General features: G+C 44.3%; 1 protein-coding gene across 6 annotated transcripts in view; it reads left to right on the forward strand.

The window, feature by feature from the left end:
* LOC110507158 (uncharacterized) overlaps nucleotides 1–26,293 on the forward strand; it is an 85,283-nt gene that overhangs the window by 19,637 nt on the left and 39,353 nt on the right. For all 6 annotated transcript variants that reach the window (XM_090224552.1, XM_090224551.1, XM_090224553.1 and 3 more), the window contains exons 5-8: nucleotides 18,352–18,474; nucleotides 21,332–21,454; nucleotides 21,919–22,044; nucleotides 22,230–22,352. In XM_090224552.1, the coding sequence (XP_090080678.1) occupies nucleotides 18,352–18,474; nucleotides 21,332–21,454; nucleotides 21,919–22,044; nucleotides 22,230–22,352 (495 nt within the window). The remainder of the gene's footprint in view (nucleotides 1–18,351; nucleotides 18,475–21,331; nucleotides 21,455–21,918; nucleotides 22,045–22,229; nucleotides 22,353–26,293) is intronic.

Here is a 26,293-nt window from a genome sequence, read left to right on the forward strand (position 1 = left end):
ATGCGTCGCGGAAGTTAGAGTAACAATGATCCAAGGTCTTTCCACCCCTGGTTGCGCAATCGATATGCTGATAAAATTTAGGGAGTCTTGTTTTCAGATTAGCCTTGTTAAAATCCCCAGCTACAATGAATGCAGCCTCCGGATGAATGGTTTCCAGTTTGCAAAGAGTTAAATAAAGTTCGTTCAGAGCCATCGATGTGTCTGCTTGGGGGGGGATGTATACGGCTGTGATTATAATCGAAGAGAATTCTCTTGGTAGATAATGCGGTCTACATTTGATTGTGAGGAATTCTAAATCAGGTGAACAGAAGGATTTGAGTTCCTGTATGTTTCTTTCATCACACCATGTCACGTTAGTCATAAGGCATACGCCGCCGCCCCTCTTCTTACCAGAAAGTTGTTTGTTTCTGTCTGCGCGATGTGTGGAGAAACCCGTTGGCTGCACCGCTTCGGATAGAGTCACTCCAGTGAGCCACGTTTCCGTGAAGCAAAGAACGTTACAGTCTCTGATGTCCCTCTGGAATGCTACCCTTGCTCGGATTTCATCAACCTTGTTGTCAAGAGACTGGACATTGGCAAGAAGAATGCTAGGGAGTGGTGCACGATGTGCCCGTCTCCGGAGTCTGACCAGAAGACCGCCTCATTTCCCTCTTTTTCGGAGTTGTTTTTATTTTTGGGTCGCTGCATGGAATCCACTCAGTTGTCCTGTTTGTAAGGCAGAACACAGGATCCGCGTCGCGAAAAACATATTCTTGGTAGTACTGATGGTGAGTTGATGCTGATCTTATATTCAGTAGTTCTTCTCGACTGTATGTAATGAAACCTAAGATGAGCTGGGGTACTAATGTAAGAAATAACGTAAAAAAACAAAAAACTGTTTCCTAGGAACGCGAAGCGAGGCGGCCATCTCTGTCGGCGCCGTGGAGGTGAGTGCAACAGGTCGGAAGTCATTCAGGCTTGATGCGGTCGACTGCTTTGGCACTGGCACAATGGTTGTGGTCTTGAAGCACGTGGGGACAACCGACTGGGTCACTGACAGATTAAAAATGTCAGTGAAGACCTTGGCCAGCAGCCCAGAACATGCTCTGAGCACATGAACGGGGACGCCATCAGGACCAGCAGCCTTGTGTGCATTCACCCTACTCAGTGCAGACAACACATCTGTGATGGATAGTCTGAATGGGAGGTCGTCTGGGGGGAGCTCAGTTTTGATGTTTGGATCTTTGTTGTCCCTGTCGAAGTGAGCATAGAACCTGTTTAACTCGTCAGCGATGGAGACGTCGCTGGCTGTGGGGGTAGGGTTTTTTGTGCCTGTAGTCTGTGATGGCTTGGATGCCCTGCCACATGCGTCGAGGCTCAGAGTTGTTGTTGAAGTGCTCCTCAATCAGCAGTTTGTGGTCATGTTTAGCCATCTTGATGCCCTTTTTCAGGTTGGCCCTGGATGAGCTGTAGGCTTCCGCATCACCAGATCTAAAGCAGCGTTGCGTGCCTTTCGCAGTAGTCGGACCTCTCTGTTCATCCAAGGCTTCTGGTTGGGGATGGTCTTTGTTAGTTTATGGGTGGTGACATTGGTGATGCAGATGTTTATGTAATCCAGAACAGAAGAAGCATATGTTTCGATGTCCGTATGGGAGTCAAGGGCGGCCTGAGTGGCAAGCAATTTCCAGCTTGTGTGTTGAAACTGGTGCTGTAGTAATAAGTCTGACCCTTCTGGACACACTTTGACTGTCCTCACTGATGGTTTCACACATTTAATGAGGGGTAAATACTTGGGGAGTAGGAACAGTGAAAGGTGATCAGACTGTCCCAGGTGTGGGAGGGGAATGACTTTGTAAGCCTCCGGGATGTTTGTATGTCTAGTGTATTGTCTCCTCTAGTGGGGCAGGAGACATTTTGGTGGAATTTGGGAAAAGCACCATCAGGATGTGGTGGCAGGTTAGCCTAGTGGTTAGAGTGTTGGGCTAGTAACCGGAAGGTTGCAAGTTCAAATCCCCGAGCTGACAAGGTACAAATCTGTTGTTCTGCCGCTGAACAGGCAGTTAACCCACTAGGCCGTCATTGAAAATAAGAATTTGTTCTTAACTGACTTGCCTAGTAAAATAAATGTGCAGTTAGCTGTTTTCTAATAGCAACCTGCAGTTCTTTCATTGCTAGTTTAGTATTAGCATCCAGAGGTATATAGGCTGCAGTAACAACAATGGATGTAAGCTCCCGAGGCAAGTAGAAAGGCCTGCACCTAATCATCAGGTACTCCAGATTGATTGAGCAGTGACTCCCCGTTATGTTACTGTCTGTACAACATGCTTTGTTTACAATAAATCATTTTTTTGTGAGATAATTCTTAGTCGTATTTCGTCCATTTTGTTCACCAGTGACAGGACGTTAGCGAGGAAAAGGCTAGGTAGTGAAAGCCAATGTGCAGTTAGCTTTTGCCTAGCCCGGAGGCTTTTTTTATGATCTCGACGCCTTCTCTGGGCACTTCCTCTCAGTGGTGTTTCAGTCTCCCGGGGCGTCCTCACGATCTTCAGTGGAAGTTGGAAGTTGCCAAAAACTCTCTTTGTGCATTGTGTTCCAATATCCAGGAGTTCTTGTCGGCTATATAGAGTGTACGTCATGCTGTACTGAGTGAATAAACTAAGAACTATTAAGGAAATTACTGCTAATTCACAAAATCTCGGTAAACACTGAGCCTCGCGTTGTACACACTCCGCCATCGTGTATGCCCGCGTAAACATCATGATGACAGAAGTGAGTGCTCCGGGGTGATAGTCCTTTAGCTCAGTTACCTTTGCTTTCTTGGGTACAGGAACAATGGTGGACAATTTGAAGCAAGTGGGGACAGCAGACAGCCCACAGTCCTTGGTAGCAGGCCGCGTCGGTGGAACTGTGTTATCTTCAAATAGGGCGAAGAAGGTGTTTAGCTGGTCTGGAAGCAAGATGTCTGTGTCCACGACGTGGTTAGTTTTCCCTTTGTAGTCCGTGATTGTCTGTAGACCCTGCCACATGCGTCTCGTGTCTGAGCCGTTGAATACAGAGTTCTTTATTCCGGTCTGCCTCGATATACTGAGAACCCAGCTGGCTGTATTGACAAAGACAGTATATCCTGAGAGCCATGTTTCTCTGGAAGGAGATTCTCGCCCTGAGCTTGTCTACCTTATTATCCAGAGACTGAACATTAGTGAGTAATATACTCGGAAGTGGTGGATGGTGTGCGCGCCTCCTGAGTCGGACCAGAAGTCCACTCCGAATACCTCTCCACCAGCGGTGTTTTGGATCAGCCTCTGGAAACAGTTTAATTGCCCTGGGGGGTACGAACAAATTGGGGAAAGTCGTATTCCCTGTCATAATGCTGGTGATTTACCGTTGCTCTGATATCCCAAAGTTATTTCCGGCTGTATGTAATGACACAAAAGATTTCCTGGGCTGATAACACACACACAAAAACAAAATCCTGCAAAGTTGCTTAGGAGCTAGAAGCAGAGCTGCCCTATCTGTCGCCGCCATCTTTCTACAGCACAGAGAGAGAGACTATGGAGACAATGGCTTTAGAGAGATACAGGTCACATTTACAAACTAAACAGTCATCTTTAACGCTAAAATCCTTGAGGTGTTTTTCAGTCAAACCACTGCTGTCATGACAGTACTGACAGTCCTTGAGAAAAACATGAACAGTAGTAAATATAGCATATTGCCCTTTGAAGGCAACGCTTCACATCTGTGTCGTCCACCCTCTGATGTGTTTTTATTTTTCAAAATGCCATTTCGTTTCATGGCGCAGCTAGAGGAAAACTCATGTCAAATGGATTGATTCTGCTTGAGTGACCATGTGTTTTCCACCAGATTTAAGTGCACCAGTAATTCAAGGAGTATTGAGCACAACACATTCCACAGTGCATTTTAATTCATGACATCACCTCCTTGCTAGTCTCTCACGATAGACGAAACATAAAATTGTTACAAAGGTCGAAACAGAATTCACCACAACGCCCTGATATGGCATTCTCCACTTCTACTGAGTGAAACTTCTACATTCTACTTTTGTCTCCCCCTGAACTGGAGATGTTGTTGGAGCTCTCAGTGCATTTCCCCATGCTGGCAGGCTCTTGAAAAGCTCCTCTGCACGTCCTAGAATATTTTAACATTGCACTTTGACCTATGGTCTTGTTAATTAGGTCGTTGTGCCATGCCTAACAAGACATGATGTGCCTGTTCAGTCATTCGGGAGCCCAGTCAGAGTGTTGAGTAATGCACTGTGTGGCCTCGCCCACGAGTGACCCTAATTCAAGTTATCACAACAGCGAGAAATTAATGTGGCTTTCTGGCTTCATATAGTTAAAAAAAACTGTTAATATTGATAAACAGAAATTAGAATATCTAGATCCAATACATTGGACTCAGTAAAAATAACTATACAATCCTCCTTCATTTCAACAAGACTATATGACAGACTGGTGGATGGGTGGAAGGGAAGGGGTGGATGGAATGAGGGTCACTCCGAACATATGGAGCTGAAACTGAGCTTTAAGTGATTTCCAGAGGGAAAGGATCACTAAGTCATTGTAAAGTAAAAGCCCCCAGTGTAGTGAAAGTTCATTGAGTTTTATTATCATTTCTATATACATGTGGGCTTGTTTTTATTTCAAAATCTTTACATTGACACTGATGGCAGGATTGGTGGAAAAATGAGATCTATTGAGACCACAAGAGAAGAAAAAAACTAAACAAGAAAGAAGTCAGAATTTCTGTATATGAATTTAGTAGTTGGTGGACTACAATGATATTGGAAGTAGGTTTTCATTGACCTAGGTGTATTTGACAAAAGCAATGTTGAAAAAAAAATATTTGCGACATGTGTAATGGAAATGGCAAGTATAGGAGCCATTTTAGAAAGATCGACAACATTTGTATCCGTTTGACAGGGGTGGATTTTTATTTTGTTTAAGCTTTCTTTATTGTGACAAATGTTGATGGAAACTGTTTTTCGAATAAATTATGATTGACGAACAGGGTTGGGGAGTAACCGATTACATGTAATCCGTTACATGTAAGGGATTGCAAAAACCGGTAACTGTAATCCATTACGTTACAAGCAAAACATATTGTAATCGGATTACAGATTACTTTTAAATTCAGAAAGGATGTTTGCAAGAAAAAATCTTTGACACTTCTCTGTTTTCTCAATGACATTCAAATCAGCATTGAAAAAAGGCGCACGTTTAAGTTTCTTCCAACTGAACTAGTCTGTCACGACTTCCACCGAAGTCGGCTCCTCTCCTTCTTCGGCGGCGTTCGGCGATCGACATCACCGGCTTTCTAGCCATCGCCGCTCCATTTCTCATATTCCATTGGTTTTGTCTTGTTCCATACACACCTGATTTTCATTTCATAATTACTGCAGGTATTTAGCCCTCTGTTTCCCCTCCATGTGTTTGTGTGTAATTGTTTGTTTGTGATGTGGATTATTGTCGGGCGCTTGACTTTTGCCATGTTCTGTGTTTTTGGCACGTTATTGTTTTTATGTGCTGTATTTTTTGGAACGGAATTAAAGTGCGCCTGTTCACTACACTCTGCTCTCCTGCACCTGACTTCGCCTCCCGTACACACCCTTGACAGAGTCTGACCACAAGTCAGAGACCACTATAATGACACACCAGATGTGTTTGATGGATCGTGGGAAAAGAGCTGAAATAGTATTTTGTAGGCTACAGTCCAAGCTTTGTCTTCCAATGGTGCGACTGCTGTCGGCATCCAAAGATTATCCAACTTGAATAAACGCTTGGAGGTAAGGATGACAGGAGTGGTGTAGTCTATGGCGATACGAATATCACTTATTATTGATATCTACAAAGCTCATTGATGTGATTCACACTGCTGCTCTCTCATTTAGCTATTTGCGCCTTACAGATTGTGGTTGTTATAGATGGCTGTTCACAAATAAATCCGCAGATCAACCCAGTCCAGTGGAGGTCAGGGAGGTGGACAGTGAGCTGGGAGGAGAGGTTAAGGTTAATGTAGAGGAAGGACTCCCAAGTGTAAGAGACCCAGGAGAGTTGAGGGGTTCAGGGAGAGAGTTTATTGTAGGCCCACCAGCTTTATGGCAGGTGGATGTCAAGTATGATAAATGGGATGTTGTTATATTTCAAGCTGGACTGAAGCGTGTTTGGTATGTGTTATGGCATTCAGATTTGTTCGTCCCCTAGACCCTGGATGTACTGTATAGTTAAAAATATATATATATATTTAACTAGGCAAGTCAGTTAAGAACAAATTCTTATTTACAATGATGGCTTCCTCCGGCCAAACCAAGACGACACTGGGCCAATTGTGCGCCATCCTATGGGACTCCCAATCATGGCCGGATGTGATACAGCCTGGATTCAAACCAGGTACTATAGTGACGCCTCTTGCACTGAGATGCAGTGCTTTTGAACGCTGCGCGCACACACACACACACACACACACACAGTATGACCTCTGCATGGTCTAAGGGGGCTTCAGAGGGAGTGTGTCACCTGTATAGTGTTGACAAAGGAGTAGCAAATTAGGCTGGGCAGAAAGGATGAGCTGAGTGCCAAAAGGAATATTTCCCTTATGTTGCCTTAACGTTGCCCTCTGGCACCAACCCAGGCCACACGGCATCTGTAAGTAAAACCCTCCACAATCTGATGTCATATGACTCGTGACTACCTGGTCTAGTCCGACCCTTAGGGGAAAACAGATGGCCGTTGTCAGGGGATACAGGTACTGATGTGACACCAAGCTCCATGATGCAGTGCAGCCTGCTGTTGCATCATGGCTTCCACTGGCCACCCACTGTGACTACGCCATCTCGTCAGCCGACTGGGAATGTCAAGTATAACTATGCTTTATGTCCCATAAAGGCTTCATTTATATTGGTCAAGTTCAAGGACCCAGATGTAGGACCTGTATCATGGTCATATTATCAGTATTATATGAAACAACCCAACTGGATATTAACTTGACTCATGACACTCTGCCTCATACATGTAATAATGCAACACTTCATGCCTTATACGCTAAAACTTCACACCTTACATTTCACTTCAACATATCCTCAGCTATCATTGTAATGATCAACTTTTCACTCATTGTGTCTTTGATTGACGCCTTTTACCTTGACATCCGTCTTGCATAAACAGTATCTTATTCAGCCATTCCCATCATGTGATTTGACCTGAACAGCTACCAACTGTTTGCTTGTGTAGTCTTGGATCAGCTCATTCAGATCCAAATTCTTCACCACACTAATAGACTGCCTCAAAGCAAATAGTTTCACATGCACTCTATGGAGTCATTCATAGTACAAATTATGAACGTTTTCTTCTTAACACTTAATATGGGTGTTATTTTAAGAGTTCACCCCCCTGAGTACTATTCAGTCCAACTCTATTTGAAAATGATACCATGCATTACAAGGCCTCGCGGCACATAGCCCTGACTACATTAACCAATGTGTTGATATTGGCCTTAAACTAACAGCTGCTTGTTTTACTGACCTCTTTCTAAAACTCCCTTTCTGGTCCAGAGGAATCAGACTGATAGTACAGTAATTATCTGAGGTAGACTTAAATAAAAGCCACTCGTCACCACACTTACAATAGCTACATAGACAGACATTTTTGCCTGCACACTTCTTTGTATTCTTCAATTTGATCTATAGATGCTCAAACTATCACGAATCTGTCAGCTGCAACTGTTGATATGCAACGGCTTGCTAGCGACATTATTTGGGTCGTTATTGGGTCCTCATCGTCTTCTGTAAGGGAAATGCTAACCGTCCAAAAGTATGTGGACACCTGCTCGACGAACATCTCATTCCAATATCATGGGCATTAATATGGAGTTGGTCCCACCTTTGCTGCTACAGCAGCCTCCACTCTTCTGGGAACTCTTGCCTCTAGATGTTGGAACATTTCTACAGGGACTTGCTTCCATTCAGGCACAAGAGCATTGGTGAGGTCGGGCACTGATGTTGGACGATTAACCCTAGCTCGCGTTCCAATTCATCCTAAAGGTGTTCGATGGTGTTGTGTGCAGGCCAGTCAAGTTCTTCCAGAACGATCTCGACAAACCATTTCTGTATGAGTGTTGTAACCGAGGACTGACGATTTTTACGTGCTATGCACTTGTGAGCTTGTGTGGCCTACTGCTTCGTGGCTGAGCAGATGTTGTTCCTAGATGTTTCCACTTCACAATAACAGCACTTACAATTGGCCAGGGCAGAAATTTGACAGACTTGTTGGAAAAATGGCATCCTATGACGGTACCATGTTGAAAGTCACTGAGCTCTTCAGTAAGGCCATTCTACTGCCAATGCTTGTCTATGGAGATTGCATGGCTGTGTGCTCGATTGTATACATCTGTCAGCAACGGTGTTGCTGAAATAGCCGAATCCACTAATTTGAAAGGATGTCCATGTACTTTTGTAAATATAGTGTATGTACATATAGGTAGGGATAAAGTGACTCGGCAATAGAATAGATAATAAACAGTAAAAGCAGATTACATATGTGATGAGTCAAAATAGTTAGTGCAAAACGGGTCAATGCACATAGTCCATCAACACATGCCTGTTGGCTATTACCAAAGATGTTGGATGAATGAAGATGGTTCACTCAGTAAATTAAGATAGTTCACTCAGGCCGTTTACCATTGGAAAAAAATGTCAGTTCCGGGCTACTTAACTGGGTGTGTCTCCCATAGACACCAATGCAACAATAGCAGCTAGGTCTGGTCTACTTAGTTCATTGACTTCTATTGAACCAGAAAAAAAACTGCTAATTGGGTGTTTCGCTCCCTCTTCCGTCTCTGCTATTACTAGTCACCACTTCCTGCTTGAGACAAGGGATAACTTCATGACTTCTTGCCTACCACCACTGTCCTCTCTTATAATCCTCTCCTCTCTCCCAGCAGCAGCACATGCTAATTGAGCGTGTAAGACATCTGCCAACTAGATTATTCCTGCTCCTGACTCTTGGAGAATAATGATTAACGATTGGGACCTGTTATTGAGAGCTCATTAGTGTCTGCAGTCCCAATGGGAACAAAGTGGGCATCTCTGGAGGATGGGGTCACAGGGTCAGGGGCTGATGTGACCTACTAATCAGTTAATGAAAAGAGCAGGGAAGCTGGGCGGGGCACTGGGCGGCAGGGCTCCTCACATAATGTTGAGTTGAGCAGTGTGTGTTGAGTTAGTGTGTGTTGAGCAGTGTGTTGAGGTAGTGTGTGTTGAGTGGTATGTGTTGAGGTAGTGTATGTTGAGCGGTATGTGTTGAGGTAGAGTGTGTTGAGCGGTATGTGTTGAGGTAGTGTATGTTGAGCGTTATGTGTTGAGGTAGTGTGTGTTGAGCAGTGTGTGTTGAGGTAGTGTGTGTTGAGAGGTATGTGTTGAGGTAGTGTATGTTGAGCGGTATGTGTTGAGGTAGAGTGTGTTGAGCGGTATGTGTTGAGGTAGTGTGTTGAGCGGTATGTGTTGAGGTTGTGTATGTTGAGCGTTATGTGTTGAGGTAGTGTATGTTGAGTGGTATGTGTTGAGGTAGTGTATGTTGAGTGGTATGTGTAGAGGTAGAGTGTGTTGAGCGGTATGTGCTGAGGTAGTGTGTGTTGAGGTAGTGTATGTTGAGCGGTATGTGTTGAGGTAGAGTGTGTTGAGCGGTATGTATTGAGGTAGTGTGTGTTGAGCGGTATGTGTTGAGGTAGTGTATGTTGAGCGTTATGTGTTGAGGTAGTGTGTGTTGAGCAGTGTGTGTTGAGGTAGTGTGTGTTGAGCGGTATGTGTTGAGGTAGTGTATGTTGAGCAGTATGTGTTGAGGTAGAGTGTGTTGAGCGGTATGTGTTGAGGTAGTGTGTGTTGAGGGGTATGTGCTGAGGTAGTGTATGTTGAGTGGTACATGTTGAGGTAGTGTATGTTGAGTGGTACATGTTGAGGTAGTGTATGTTGAGTGGTATGTGTTGAGGTAGTGTATGTTGAGTGGTACATGTTGAGGTAGTGTGTGTTGAGTGGTATGTGCTGAGGTAGAGTATGTTGAGCGGTATGTGTTGAGGTAGTGTGTGTTGAGCGGTATGTGTTGAGGTAGAGTGTGTTGAGCGGTATGTGCTGAGCAGTGTGTGTTGAAGTGAGCGGTATGTGTTGAGGTAGTGTGTGTTGAGCGGTATGTATTGAGGTAGTGTGTGTTGAGCGTTATGTGTTGAGGTAGTGTGTGTTGAGCAGTGTGTGTTGAGGTAGTGTGTGTTGAGCGGTATGTGTTGAGGTAGTGTGTGTTGAGCAGTATGTGTTGAGGTAGTGTGTGTTGAGCGGTATGTGTTGAGGTAGTGTATGTTGAGCGGTATGTGTTGAGGTAGTGTGTGTTGAGCAGTATGTGTTGAGGTTGTGTGTGTTGAGCGGTATGTGTTGAGGTAGAGTGTGTTGAGCGGTATGTGTTGAGGTAGTGTGTGTTGAGCGGTATGTGTTGAGGTAGAGTGTGTTGAGCGGTATGTGTTGAGGTAGTGTGTGTTGAGCGGTATGTGTTGAGGTAGTGTGTGCTGATCGGTATGTGTTGAGGTAGTGTGTGTTGAGCAGTATGTGTTGAGGTAGTGTGTGTTGAGCGGTATGTGTTGAGGTAGTGTGTGTTGAGCAGTATGTGTTGAGGTAGTGTGTGTTGAGCGGTATGTGTTGAGGTAGTGTGTGTTGAGCGGTATGTGTTGAGGTAGTGTGTCTTGAGCGGTATGTGTTGAGGTAGTGTGTGTTGAGCAGTATGTGTTGAGGTAGTGTGTGTTGAGCGGTATGTGTTGAGGTAGTGTGTGTTGAGCAGTATGTGTTGAGGTAGTGTGTGTTGAGCGGTATGTGTTGAGGTAGTGTGTGTTGAGCGGTATGTGTTGAGGTAGTGTGTGTTGAGCAGTATGTGTTGAGGTAGTGTGTGTTGAGCAGTATGTGTTGAGGTTGTGTGTGTTGAGCGGTATGTGTTGAGGTAGAGTGTGTTGAGCGGTATGTGTTGAGGTAGAGTGTGTTGAGCGGTATGTGTTGAGGTAGTGTATGTTGAGCGGTATGTGTTGAGGTAGTGTATGTTGAGCAGTATGTGTTGAGGTAGAGTGTGTTGAGCGGTATGTGTTGAGGTAGTGTGTGCTGATCGGTATGTGTTGAGGTAGTGTATGTTGAGCGGTATGTGTTGAGGTAGAGTGTGTTGAGCGGTATGTGTTGAGGTAGAGTGTGTTGAGCGTTATGTGTTGAGGTAGTGTGTGCTGATCGGTATGTGTTGAGGTAGTGTATGTTGAGCGGTATGTGTTGAGGTAGAGTGTGTTGAGCGGTATGTGTTGAGGTAGAGTGTGTTGAGCGGTATGTGTTGAGGTAGAGTGTGTTGAGCGGTATGTGTTAAGGTAGTGTATGTTGAGCGGTATGTGTTGAGGTTGTGTGTGTTGAGCGGTATGTGTTGAGGTAGTGTGTGCTGATCGGTATGTGTTGAGGTAGTGTGTGCTTATCGGTATGTGTTGAGGTAGTATGTGTTGAGCAGTATGTGTTGAGGTAGAGTGTGTTGAGCGGTATGTGTTGAGGTAGTGTGTGCTGATCGGTATGTGTTGAGGTAGTATGTGTTGAGCAGTATGTGCTGAGGTAGTGGGCAGCATTAGGGTGGGAGGTCCTACTACTACATTGAAAATATTGGATAGTTTGAAGGAATAGCTCCACCTTTCCTCTTACCTCTTGGATACACCTATCCAATCCTCTCAGATCTGGTGCCAAGGGGGTAGAGGCTAGGGGTCAACCAGGTTCTGGTGAGGTGGTGTAGGGCATGGTTGAAGCAGGTAGGGTAAACAAGGGTACCTTTTCCCTTTGTTCTCTCCCAGGTGACCCTGCTTGTCCTTAGAAACCAAGATTGGGTGTGGCCTGGGCTGACAATATGGCGACCCATCCTTGGTTTCTGAGGCTGTGCGGACTTACACATTTACAACCCTTCCAAGAGCTGTTGGGTATTATTTTTTGTGTTATGCAAGAACAATGTTTTTTGCATGTAGAAAAATGCATGTGAAAGCATTGATAAAATTACTTGAGAGTAGAGATCAGCCCACCAACAGGGATACAACATTCCAGTTATAGTCAGTACTACCCAGTCAAACACACTTCCTGCACATCTCATCTCCATTCCATGTTTGTAAGCAATGTTTCTCTAGTTACAGTCTGTCTGTCTCTGTCTGTCTATGGCTGCCTATGTCTAGCTACAGTCTGTCTCTGTCTATTTACAGTCTGTATCTCTATGTCTCTCTGTCTAGCTACAGTCTGTCTATGTCTAGCTACAGTCTGTCTATGTCTAGCTACAGTCTGTCTGTCTCTGTCTAGCTACAGTCTGTCTCTCTATGTCTCTCTGTCTAGCTACAGTCTGTCTATGTCTAGCTACAGTCTGTCTATGTCTAGCTACAGTCTGTCTGTCTCTGTCTAGCTACAGTCTGTCTCTCTATGTATCTCTGTCTAGCTACAGTCTGTCTATGTCTAGCTACAGTCTGTCTATGTCTAGCTACAGTCTGTCTGTCTCTGTCTAGCTACAGTCTGTCTCTCTATGTATCTCTGTCTAGCTACAGTCTGTCTATGTCTAGCTATAGTCTGTCTATGTCTAGCTACAGTCTGTCTGTCTCTGTCTAGCTACAGTCTGTCTCTCTATGTATCTCTGTCTAGCTACAGTCTGTCTATGTCTAGCTACAGTCTGTCTATGTCTAGCTACAGTCTGTCTATGTCTAGCTACAGTCTGTCTATGTCTAGCTACAGTCTGTCTATGTCTAGCTACAGTCTGTCTATGTCTAGCTACAGTCTGTCTATGTCTAGCTACAGTCTGTCTATGTCTAGCTACAGTCTGTCTATGTCTAGCTACAGTCTGTCTCTCTATGTATCTCTGTCTAGCTACAGTCTGTCTATGTCTAGCTACAGTCTGTCTATGTCTAGCTACAGTCTGTCTGTCTATGTCTAGCTACAGTCTGTCTATGTCTAGCTACAGTCTGTCTATGTCTAGCTACAGTCTGTCTATGTCTAGCTACAGTCTGTCTGTCTATGTCTAGCTACAGTCTGTCTATGTCTAGCTACAGTCTGTCTGTCTCTGTCTAGCTACAGTCTGTCTCTCTATGTATCTCTGTCTAGCTACAGTCTGTCTATGTCTAGCTACAGTCTGTCTATGTCTAGCTACAGTCTGTCTCTCTGTCTTTTATTTATTACATGTTTTATTTTACCTGTATTTAACTACCCAAGTCAGTTAAGAACAAAATCTTATTTTCAAGGTTAACTGCCTTGTTCAGAGGCAGAACAACAGATTTTCACCTTGTCAGCTCGGGGATTCGGTCTTGCAATCTTTCGGTAACTAGTCCAACGCTTTAACCACTAGGCTACCTGCCGTCCTACCACCTGTCTAGCTACAGTCTGTCTGTCTCTGTCTGTCTCTGTCTGTCTCTGTCTGTCTTTGTCTAGATACAGTTTGTCTGTCTATGTCTAGCTACAGTCTGTCTGTCTCTGTCTAGCTACAGTCTGTCTCTCTATGTCTCTCTCTGTCTGTCTCTGTCTAGCTACAGTCTGTCTGTCTCTGTCTGTCTCTGTCTGTCTATGTCTGTCTCTGTCTCGCTACAGTCTGTTTCTCTATGTCTCTCTCTGTCTGTCTCTGTCTAGCTACAGTCTGTCTGTCTCTGTCTGTCTATGTCTAGCTACAGTCTGTCTGTCTCTGTCTGTCTCTGTCTAGCTACAGTCTGTTTCTCTGTCTGTCTCTGTCTGTCTATGTCTGTCTCTGTCTAGCTACAGTCTGTCTGTCTATGTCTGTCTATGTCTGTCTATGTCTAGCTACAGTCTGTTTGTCTGTCTGTCTATGTCTGTCTATGTCTGTCTATATTTGTCTATGTCTAGCTACAGTCTGTCTTTCTCTGTCTGTCTATGTCTGTCTATGTCTAGCTACAGTTTGTCTGTCTATGTCTAGTTACAGTCTGTCTGTCTATGTCTAGCTACAGACTGTATGTCTGTGTCTAGCTACAGTCTATCTGTCTCTGTCTAGCTACAGTATGTCTCTCTATGTCTCTCTCTCTCTGTCTGTCTTTGTCTAGCTACAGCCTTTTTGTCTTCGTCTAGCTACAGTCTGTCTGTCTATGTCTAGCTGCAGTCTGTATATGTCTAGCTACAGTCTTTCTGTATCTGTCTAGCTACAGTCTGTCTCTGTCTAGCTACTTTCTGTCTATGTCTAGCTAGAGTCTGTCTATGTCTAGCTACAGCCTGTCTCTGTCTAGCTACTTTCTGTCTATGTCTAGCTACAGCCTGTCTCTGTCTAGCTACTTTCTGTCTATGTCTAGCTACAGCCTGTCTGCTGTTCTCACCTGCTACTGATTGCAGTTAACGGCTGCGCTGCTTTATGTCTTCTCTATGGCAGCCTATAAGGTTTGTGTAATCGGAATGACATGGCCAGCTACCAAACTTTGCTGTCTGATTGATAGTGTCTCTGTACAGCAGCACAGGGGCTCTGGTGGCTCTGTGTGTGTGTGTATGTGTGTGTGTGTGTGTGTGTGTGTGTGTGTGTGTGTGTGTGTGTGTGTGTGTGTGTGTGTGTGTGTGTGTGTGTGTGCGTGTGCCATTCTAATGTCTGTTTTGGAATTCCTGTACAGTTTGTCTTGTTGGATGGATGTTTTCCCTCTGGCTAGGCCAGAGAGACTCTGGAACATTGACAGTGTGTGTGTGTGTATGTGTATGTGTGTGTGTGAAATCTCACTGAGCACTTCAACCGGAGCAGACTGGCGAGCTCTCAGCCTGCTTATCTTTTATTGCTGAAGGCACATGATTGTTTTTAGAGCATCTGTATGTCTTCCAGTGCTCTCTGTTGTATTACTCTTCTCTTCTGCTGTGCGTTCTATAGATTACCATTTGCATAAGCTTCAGAAGTTCCTTATTGTCAACGTCTCAGCTGCAAGGCCTAAACAAACATTAATGACCATAATTACTATACAGTTCCGGTAATAATGTGGTGTGCTTCCTGCTTCCCTCGGATAGGAAAGAGAAGAGCCACGGGCAGCGATGTGGTTAGGGAGTTAAGACTGCGCTCCAGCATACACCGTGTTGCTATTGGGGGGACCCTGGTTTGTCAGGTGGTCTCAATTATGTAACGATGTGCGCTGAGAGTCGGGAAGCATGTGTTTTTATTAAATAAACACAACATAATACGAAATAAGAAACACCAACTACGCACAGACATGACACAGGAACAGAAACAATAACGCCTGGGGAAGGAACCAAAGGGAGTGACGTATATAGGGAAGCTATTCAGGGAAGTGATGGAGTCCAGGTGAGTCTGATGACGCGCAGGTGCATGTAACGAAGGTGACAGGTGTGCGCCATAACGAGCAGTCTGGTGACCTAGAGGTCGGAGAGGGAACACACGTGAGAGTACCCCCTCCCCGATGCGCGGCTCCAGCCGCAGGACTCCGACCAAAATGACGATCCCAGGGATCAGGAACGGACCGGTCACCTCTACTGAGGCGCGCAAAACCTGTCAGTCCGGCTGAGACGCGGGAACATGTCGATCTAGAGCGCCGGAGAGAGAGCATACGTGATGGACCCCCACCCCCAAGTCGCATTTGACTCCAGCCGCAGGATGCCAACCAAAGGGACGATCCGGGGTTCAGGAGCGGACAGGTCACCCTGGTTGAGGCATGAGAGCCTGACGAGTTAGCTGAGGCAGGGGAGCCTGGCGATCCGGCTGAGGCATGAGATCCTGACGAGCCGGCTAGAGGCAGGGGAGCCTGGTGATCTGGCTGAGGCATGAAAGCCTGACGAGCCGGCGGAGGCAGGGGAGCCTGGCGATCTGGCTGAGGCGTGAGAGCCTGTAGTGGCTCCCGGACACGACGTCATTCCCACCAAAACGAAACAACAACAAAAAACACTCCCTGATGCTTCCCTTAGGTGAGGCGTTATTCTGTAACGATGTGCGCTGAGAGTCAGGAAGCAAGTTCAGGGAGTGAGTGTTTTAATAAACAAACACAACATAATACAAAATAAGAAACACAAACATGTAGGGAAGATAATCAGGGAAGTGATGGAGTCCAGGTGAGTCTGATGACGTGCAGGTGCGCATAGCGATGATGAAAGGTGTGCGCCATAACGAGCAGCCTGGTGACCTAGAGGCCGGAGAGGGAGCACACATGACAATCTACACAAACAAAAAAGAGCCAACTGGTTGTAAAAGCCTGCTAACTCATTGATCTGGCTGCACTCCTTATTCTCTCTCTCTCTCTCTCTCTCTCTCTCTCTCTCTCTCTCTCTCTCTCTCTCTCTCTCTCTCTCTCTCTCTCTCTCTCTCTCTCTCTCTCTCTCTCTCTCTCTCTCTCTCTCTCTCTCTCTCTCTCTCTCTCTCTCTCTCTCTCTCTCTCTCTCTCTCTCTCTCTCTCACACTGAACTTTTTGGGGAACTCTGCTTGTGAAATGTTCGGTAGTTTAAGGGTCAATGAAACCATTTGTTTATTTAGAGCCACGAGTCCACAGTAAATCATTAGCAAATAGACAGGGATAGAATGTCAAAAGTGTCTTCCTCCACCATAGATATGACCCACCAGAGGAACACTTCTCGTAGGATGCTGTCAGGATGGAGGAATGGCCAGCGTGTATGTGTGTGTGTGTGTGTATGTTTGTGTGTCTGTGTGCGTGTGTGTGTTCATGTGTATCTGTGATTTCCTTGACACACATTAGCGTGTCTCACACCTCTGTCCACACTTTCCTGTACTGACTGACAACAGCTGTTGTCCCAATACACCTCATCTACAGGGACTTCAAACCACACTGCGTTTGATCAGCACACAAGACAGTTAAAGGCAAGACAAGGACCTCTTGTCTGTCCCCATAGTGAGCCATGGTGGAACTCAGATCTAACAACGGCTGGCGTGATCAACCTAGAAAGCTTGAATGCTACTCCATATGCAAGTGAAGAAACAAACTATGACATTGTGCAAACATTTAACATTACTCTATGCACATATGGGTTTGAAATGGAGTGAGCTAAATATCTGAATGAGGAAATAACTCTCTTACATGTTGTGTATGGTTGATTGAGACAGCATGATCGTATTAGCATTGAATGATACCTCTTTTAAAGACATTCCTCACTGGTGATGCACAAGATCACTATAAAAAGGAGCTGATAGGAGTCATTATACCAGCACCAAGGAGCCGGAAGGTTCTCATCTCTGACTGACTGTGTCAGCATCGCCATTTCATTGGAAATACCTGCTGACGTTCACATGCAAAGTAATGACCGCAATTTAGGAACAAGCATCTGTCTGTGGAGTGATGAAAAGAGTGTGCTTTTACCGGGCTCTTCCTAACCAAAGCGTATGGTTAGGAAGCTATATTATGTAGCTAGCTAGCTTCCCTTGTCCCTTATGCCTAGCTTCCAGCTATATTGGCCCCGGCAGATGAACAACAGGACTGAGGTTAGAACATGGTTTCGTTTTCTCTCTAGAAACAGAGTCATCAAAGCACTACTGGGTCTGTCTTCAAGCTGGATCTATCTTAAAGATGGCCCTTTGTTGGACAGCTGGGACGTCTACAAAGTGAGGGGAAGTGGACTCACTGAAAGTTTGGAGGACTTCAGATCCTCAAAAAGTTCTACAGCTGCACCATTGAGAGCATCCTGACTGGTTACATCACCTGTTATGGCAACTGCTACATCACTGGGGCCAAGCTTCCTGCCATCCAGGATATCTATACCAGGCGGTGTCAGAGGAAGGCCATAAAAATTATCAAAGAATCGAGCCACCCTTGTCATAGACTGCTCTCTCTGCTACAAGCACGGCAAGCAGTACCTAGTTCCAATTGACTTCTAAACAGCTTCTACCCCCAAGCCATAAGACTCCTGAACATGTAATCAAATTGCTACCCAGACTATTTGCATTGTCCCCCCTCCCTATTTTACACTGCTGCTATTCTCTGTTTATTATCTCTGTTTATTATCACTTTAATAACTCTACCTACATGTACATATTACCTCAATTACCTCAACTAACCATTGCCCCTGCACATTGACTCTGTACCGGTACCCCCTGTATATAGCCTCGCTATTGTTATTTTACTGCTGCTCTTTAATTATTTGTTACTTTAATTAATTTTTCTTAAAACTGCACTGTTGGTTAAGGGCTTATAGGTAAGTATTTCACTGTAAGGTCTACTACACCTGTTATATTAAGATTTCCTTCATGCCTGAGGAAGAAATGTCTTACAAGACAGAGGGGAATGAATCAACTGAAGAAGGAGAAGCTCCAAAGCTCTACAGTTTACAATGGATTTGTGTTCAGTTTTGCTTACAGTGCAGTTTGTAGGCTATGAAAACGGAGGTTTTGGCTTTCCTTCTTTCCCCAGATGTCAACGAGTGCTCGACTGCTAACGGCGGCTGTGAGGGACATTGCTGCAACACCATTGGAAGCTTCTACTGCAAGTGCCCCGGGGGCAGTCGTCTGGGCCTGGACGAAAAGGCCTGTCAGGGTGAGAAAGAGGGCAAGCTGGGTCTCGTGTGTGTGTGTGTGTGTGTGTGTGTGTGTGTGTGTGTGTGTGTGTGTGTGTGTGTGTGTGTGTGTGTGTGTGTGTGTGTGTGTGATGGGGGACGGATAGAGAGGATCAGGCATAGGTTATCCACCAGTGTCCTCTTGCCCGGCTCTTCAGACAGAGACACAGGAAGAGACAGAGACACAAAAAGCTTAGCAGACCACACACATATAATGTGTGTGTGTGTGTGTGTGTGATGGGGGACGGATAGAGAGGATCAGGCATAGGTTATCCACCAGTGTCCTCTTGCCCGGCTCTTCAGACAGAGACACAGGAAGAGACAGAGACACAAAAAGCTTAGCAGACCACACACATATAAGGAACACAATCAGTACAGGCATGGAGATCTGGTCAACTCGTAAAATCAAAACCCTGCCTGTTTGTTCTGACAGAAACATGCTGAGTTAGCTGAGTTGGCTGAGTTAGCTGACAGTGCTAATGCCCAGTTGCTCTGAGGGGGTGCAGGTGTCAATAGGTGCCCCTAGCCTTTGACCCCTGACATGGGACGTTGTCACTTTCTAGTGATGGTTTGAGCAATGGTGTAGAAGTCTGTAAGAGCCATGTTCCAGGGCTAGTGTGCTCTGTAACAAATTTGAAGGGCAAATAACAGACCCTTTTTGATTCTGGAACAGAGCATGCCAGTGCTAAATGTTTCTGTCTGCAACCCTCCACATTGGATGGTGTTAATCTATGGAGAGTGGAGCGTGGGAGTTGAGAGGCGCGGGATGGGCAGAAACCTCCCCAAACAGCTGTCAAGAGACCATTGAGACAGATGTGGGTGTCAGACAGATGTGGGTGTCAGTTCAAGACTGTCACACAATGGCATTCAGACAATATTCAACCCCCAACCCCCAAACTCCCAGAGTCTCAGCCTCACGTCTGAATGAAAGATTTCCTTTGTGTCCTGCTGAAATCCTCTCACACGGCGAACCTTAAGTATATTACCCTCCAAACCTTCACTGAGTCTATTACCATTCAGGTATTGAGAAAAGCCCACAAAAGTGTTTTGAAAAAAAGAACAGGGTTCAGAACAACAGTTTAAGACTTTCTTCCTGAATATGTCATCCACCACAGGGGACGCTGGGAGTTCCTTTATCCCCACTCAGCGAGCCAGCGGATTGCTCTAAATGGATTGGCATTGTGGATTTTCAGTCCTTCAACCTGATCACATGAATCTATGTGCTGGTTATGAAAAGGCTCCTTATACGGCAAACAGCCCTCCTCTTTGACCCTCCTTAGCCTCTTCTAGTGGAAGTTACTTCATTAAAGTAGCATTTAGTTCATTATGAGGAGAAGTGCATTCCCACAAGCTGAGACTGCTTTGTTGAATAGGAATTGCCCTTAACCCCAGATCTGGGATCCGATTACCTTAGCCCCAACCCATTAGGAGGGTGAATATATGTCTGACTCTGTATCAGTGCTACTGTCATGACCAGTAGTAGCCTGCAGTGCAAAGCCCATATGGACAAGGGATTAGCAGGAACCAGGAAGTAGTTGAAACAGCTCGACTCTGATGTGTTCTCCAGATGGGTAGTAAACGTTGACTTTCCTTGGAGAAGCACTCAGCAATGTTGTCTCCTCATCATGCCTCTGCTCCCTGGAACATGGAACAACATGGAACAACATGGAACAACATGGAACATGTGCCTAATGTATCACATGTGAATGGTTCTGGAATGGTCCTAAACACTCAGGTCTGCTGCATAGTGGACAACCTGTGTTGAAATAGTGTCAGTGGTGAATCGTCATTACTAGAGCCAGAGGAATTCCTGACCACATGACCTGACCAGGAAGAACTCTGGACTCCAATTATAGGGGTATAAGTAGAGCCCATGAGGTTTTTCTAATCCGGTCACGTGGTCAGAACATACTCCAAGTCATTACATTTAACAGCAAAGCGCTGTACGAGAACTTCCACTGATGAAGAGAATGCTTGTCCAATTGGTGATTTCATATTAATGGTTGATTTAATTGTATCAAAATGGTGTGTTCGTCTATAAAGGGGTCATAAACATAGTGTTCTTAAAACAGTCTCTCGTGAAGTCATCACTTCCATCACCAAGCCAACCTTCTTATTGCGTCAGGGACCAACTATGCTTCACAGAGCTTGATGTCAAACAAAAGAGAACTTCAGTGCCGAAAACTTTTTACCACATTCCTACGTTTGACACGGTCGTGAGTCATGACAAGCATCCCGATAACTTGGGCCTTAACGCTCTCCTCTGGAACACCCATGAAAACTTTGCATCCCAAACGGCATCCTATTCGCTATTTAGTGCACTACTTTTGACCAGGGCCCATAGGGCTCACATCAAAAGTAGTACACTATAAAATGAATATTGTGCCATTCATGACGCAGACACTGTAACACACATATGAGTTTCCTAATGAATGTGGTCTGTGTAGGTTCATGTCTGTTAGAGTGCTCAAGTCACAAATGTTGTCTAAAGGTTTGTGTAGTATTCCATCATTATAAAGCATTCCTTCAAATGCCATCAAAACTCCTCATTGTTCATTAATGCCCATACGGGGAATTCATTGGCACAACCTTCTCCTATCAAAATGGATTTGTTCTGCAGCAAGTGTCTGAGAATATTGTCTGCAGACCTGGGTTCAAATAGTATGTGAAATCATTTTGAATACCTTTTTCTGCTTGCCTGGCTCAAGGGAACCAATGGAATACTAGCAAAAGTGCAAACTCCGCCCATATGGTACTCAAGGTAGGCTCAAGTGAATGCTCAATTTAAAATACTTTTTTTGATTTTTTTGATTGTCTGTCCATCGGTCTGCTCTGTAGATGTCAATGAGTGTGAGGAGCTGAATGGCGGCTGCCAGCAGACCTGTGTGAACACGGCAGGCTCCTACCACTGTGAGTGCAGTCAGGGCTTTCGCATGCACACTGACGGAAGGACCTGCATTGGTGAGTAATGACCATGTGAGACCAGATTTGATCCCGGTCGTTCGCACAACTCATGATTAGGCATTGATTTAGGCATTGAGAGCTAATACTCCAATATTCAGGTCTCAGTCAAGGTTACTCATTACCTGCAACCTCTAATTATCCAATTTCCAGTCTTTAGAGCTTCCTGTAATCACACGTTTCCGTTATGGCGGTGTGAAAAGACGGTGCTGGTCCACAATATGGCTCTTCCTTCTTTGAATTCATATTTTAGTGACCAGTCTCTAGGAAGGGTTACACATTTACTCACCAAATGGTGATCAAAGACTACATTAGCGAAAGTACAGATGTAGGATCTTAATTTGAGGTAGTTTGCTACAGCATGAAGATATGTTTTTCTCTAGTCTGTCAGTCAGTCCTGTGTTGTTCAATTAGTGTGTCTGTCTGTCTGTCTGTCTGTCTGTCTGTCTGTCCCAACTATGAAGCTGTGAACTCCTGCTCAGTGAAGAATGGCGGCTGTGAACACAAGTGTGTGGACATGGACAACGACCACTACAAGTGCGAGTGTCGTAGGAACTACCAACTGAAGAGGGATGGGAAGCACTGCGAGTGTGAGTCCTGACTAGATTGGATATGGTGCTCTGACTTCCCTACAGCTTACAATAGTAGTCACTTTATGTTAGAATGGAGATCAAAGAGTTACATATAAAGAACAGGAGGCCGTTTTCAGTCATAGCGTGACCAGGATATGACTACGTAAAACTGTCTGCCCCATGTCTGTCTGTCTGTCTATCAGTTAGGGACCCCTGTGTGGACAGGAGTGCAGGCTGTGTCCAGCTGTGTCATTTTGTGGATGGTCGAGCAGAGTGCAGCTGCAGACCTGGGTACTCGCTGGCCGATGACCGCCAGGGCTGTGAGGGTAAGAGCCAGTGGTGTAAAGTACTTGAATAAAAATACTTGAAAGTACTACTGTCATAGAAATTCTACACAGGTACACTCGAAGTCAATCATTGTTAATTATCAGCGTGCTGGAGAGGTTCAAACCCACTCAATGCACATGTCAGTCAGGAGCTCCACTGGGGCAGTCCCATTAGTGATCTTATACTGTATACAGACAAGTTGTTTTTCCATGATTGAGCTTATTTAAAAAAATATATATATTTAACTTGGCAAGTCAGTTAAGAACATATTATTATTTACAATGATAGCCTACCGGGGCAGAATGACAGCTCAGCTCAGGGATTCATACCAGCAACCTTTCGGTTACTGGCCCAGCGCTCTAACCACTAGGCTACCTGCCACCCCTTATTCATCATTCATAATCAGTTAATCATCAACATTTGCCTCATTCATGAGACTGACCAATACTGGGTCATGCATGTGACAGACCAATACCTCATGAGGCTTCTTCTCTCTAAGCTGAGACCTCGAAACTGAGATATCTTTCGTTCTCAAAACAAGGGTCTGGGCATACTGCCAAATTGCAGATATTGATAGTGAGAATTCGATCAGTCACTTGCATGAACACAGAAATTGGTTATTGGAAAAGCACCAATATAAAATGTTCCATCACATTCCGTCCTCTTGTGTTAATGTGTGTTAATAATCATTACATTTTAAGGTAAGCTTTAGATTTTAACTTCTGTATCCTATTTCTATTAAAGTAAGGGAAATCAACACATAAAATCAGACACTTCATCATTTCAAACCCTTCATTCTGGGTTATACAATCTAATTCGTATGGTAATGCTATCATCATAATAAAAGGTTACACTTCTATTAACGGGAGTGACTGTATCAAAAATACACACACATACACAGCATGTTAAATAACAATTTAGAACTAAGAAAAAAAACACACGCTGCAGCCCATTTGGCAATTTGGGATCCTCAACTTCCAAACAGGGATTCCAACCAAGTTTCAAGGGTCCTGGTTGTGGGGAATTATTCTTAGCAACAGTGGCAATGTATTCCGCGAGATCAGTCATATTTGAAGAGTGATCTGGGACAGAAGTACAACATTCATCGTCAATGATTGCACAAGTGCCCCCTTGACCTGCCTCTGTTTTGCAGAGCCTATTTATGCAATTGTTTTAGTGTTGCCAATTTTCTCTACATCTCTAGAGATCTCCTGAATTTGGTTTAGGGCATATGCATATTGACTTTCACAGGGAAGAGAGAGAGCACATATTCTAACAGTTTCAGATCAACCTTGATAAGAATGAGATTGAGGTAAGGTGGATGGCCCAAGCTACAATCTAGTGGCTCTCCTCACATTTTAGAGGCATAGCTCTGTCTCTAGAAGCCTCACCTTTCCAAATCATAATTAGAACTTGTGATAAATTATCCAACCCAAATTTAGAATGACAGCCCTTAGTGCTTCACGTTGGTTCTATCACTTAAATTTAAGACCTTCAATTTAGCACACACCGATACTGACAGAATGCACATTTACATACAGTACATTCATCTGATATTTCTAGCGTTAACTATTATCATCACAGCCCCCATTTGTGGACAGATTGATATCTCAATGCATTCTTAGTCTTAATTACTATAAATTTCGCAGTGTGCAGACCTCCAAAAACAACATGATATCCCAAAATAATCATTTTGGAGAAGCCTAAATCAATTTGGGTACGGTTGACTACCCCCTCTCTCCCGGGACTCATTCTTCTGTCATTTGTTCATGTTCTTTTTTATATAGTGTTTCAGTTCGTCCTCCCAATGGCACATGTTCAAAGTGGATGGCCCTTGATAATGTCTCACCGTAGTCGGCACTGTCCTTTACAGTACATTACATTTTCCTACCAGTACACCAGCAGCATGAGAGAAGTTTGGACGGGATCTCTCTCCATGCTCACTCTACGGGGACTCATGTCGCACTCTTCAGAGAAAAGACATGAGAGAAAAGGCAGTTGATAGCTTCGACTGGATGCTGTGCACAGGTTGCTGGTGTCATGACGTTGGCCTGATGGGGGAGGTTTATGACCCCCATAAATACCTTTCCCCTTTTCTCTCTCTCTACTCTATAGAGTTGACTCTAGTAAAGCCTTTGTTAACATTTAGAGAGAGTCTGGTGACGTCATAAAAGATGGGAAACGGAACTATATTTCGGTAATCCAACCAGTTGAAAGTATGCGTTGGGACTTAATGAATATGATGTCAGTTCAGTTGGCGTCTGAGACATGATTACTGATGATAGAACGACATAAATTGTATCTTGGAAAATCTACACATTCTAGTTGTCAGATTCAAATGGAATTGTGCAATTTAAATGTTTAAATATGAAACTATTTGTGAAAAGATTAAATGTCATTTTTAGCTTCTTAATGAGAGGACGGTTTGTCAGAAGAACACCACTCTGCTCACTCAGAGGCCCCGCCCAAGTGAACAGACATGGGTTGTAAACTATGAAACACGCCCTTCTTTCACCACTATATAAACCCGTTGATGAAAATGTAACTTCCTGTTCCAAGGACGCGAGGACTTACCATCCCCACGTTGAAAGGACAAAGACCACCTACAGAACTAAGCCATCCTCAGCAAGAACCTAACGAAATTAGCATCACATTTCAATGTGAAGGTGACGACCTAAACGCCGGAAGGATGAATTTCGACTATACCAGCCAGAATATAGCATGAGCTTAAAGTATGGCAACTTGGTATGAACTTTGAACTCTTATTCACTAAAGAAGTGATACCTGCTAGCCGTTGCGTTAGCGCATTAACTGTAGACGTGGGCTAGGAGAGGACGGACAGAGTATCTGTCTACCACACGATAACGGTACTACCAAGTATTCATTCTACCACCAGACATTTTTATTTTTTTTTTATTTATTTATTTTACCTTTATTTAACCAGGTAGGCAAGTTGAGAACAAGTTCTCATTTACAATTGCGACCTGGCCAAGATAAAGCAAAGCAGTTCGACAGATACAACAACACAGAGTTACACATGGAGTAAAACAAACATACAGTCAATAATAAAGTATAAAACAAGTCTATATACAATGTGAGCAAATGAGGTGAGAAGGGAGGTAAAGGCAAAAAAAGGCCTTGGTGGCAAGGTAAATACAATATAGCAAGTAAAACACTGGAATGGTAGTTTTGCAATGGAAGAATGTGCAAAGTAGAAATAAAAATAATGGGGTGCAAAGGAGCAAAATAAATAAATAAATTAAATACAATTGGGAAAGAGGTAGTTGATAGGGCTAAATTATATGTGGGCTATGTACAGGTGCAGTAATGTGTGAGCTGCTCTGACAGTTGGTGCTTAAAGCTAGTGAGGGAGATAAGTGTTTCCAGTTTCAGAGATTTTTGTAGTTCGTTCCAGTCATTGGCAGCAGAGAACTGGAAAGAGAGACGGCCAAAGAAAGAATTGGTTTTGGGGGTGACTAGAGAGATATACCTGCTGGAGCGTGTGCTACAGGTGGGGGATGCTATGGTGACCAGCGAGCTGAGATAAGGGGGGACTTTACCTAGCAGGGTCTTGTAGATGACATTCTTCAAAGGACAACCAGGCCTCCCATCTACAACCAATCGATCGAAGCGCAGCTCAGAGTAAATATTTATTGCATTTTCCTTTTCCAAATGGGCGGCAATTTAGAATGCATAAGCTACTGTATTTACGATAGCATAGCTTCTCCCTTTGTTACTCAGTCTTCCCGCTCTTTCATTCAAAACCCAACCCCCTTTCTTTGTGTAACCAGCCGTCATGTCGGTTCCGTCCGCTAGGGACGTTTTTCTTTATGACATAATTTGTAATCAATGTATGATCCATTCTGGTTATATGTAATTCTGTGTGATTATTTAGGTATTTAGTAAATAAAAATTAAACCAAACTTTGTATAGCTGATTC

The sequence above is a fragment of the Oncorhynchus mykiss genome, chromosome 27 (assembly GCF_057628025.1).
Source record: "Oncorhynchus mykiss isolate SJ-2025 chromosome 27, ASM5762802v1, whole genome shotgun sequence".
Taxonomy (NCBI): Eukaryota; Metazoa; Chordata; class Actinopteri; order Salmoniformes; family Salmonidae; genus Oncorhynchus; species Oncorhynchus mykiss.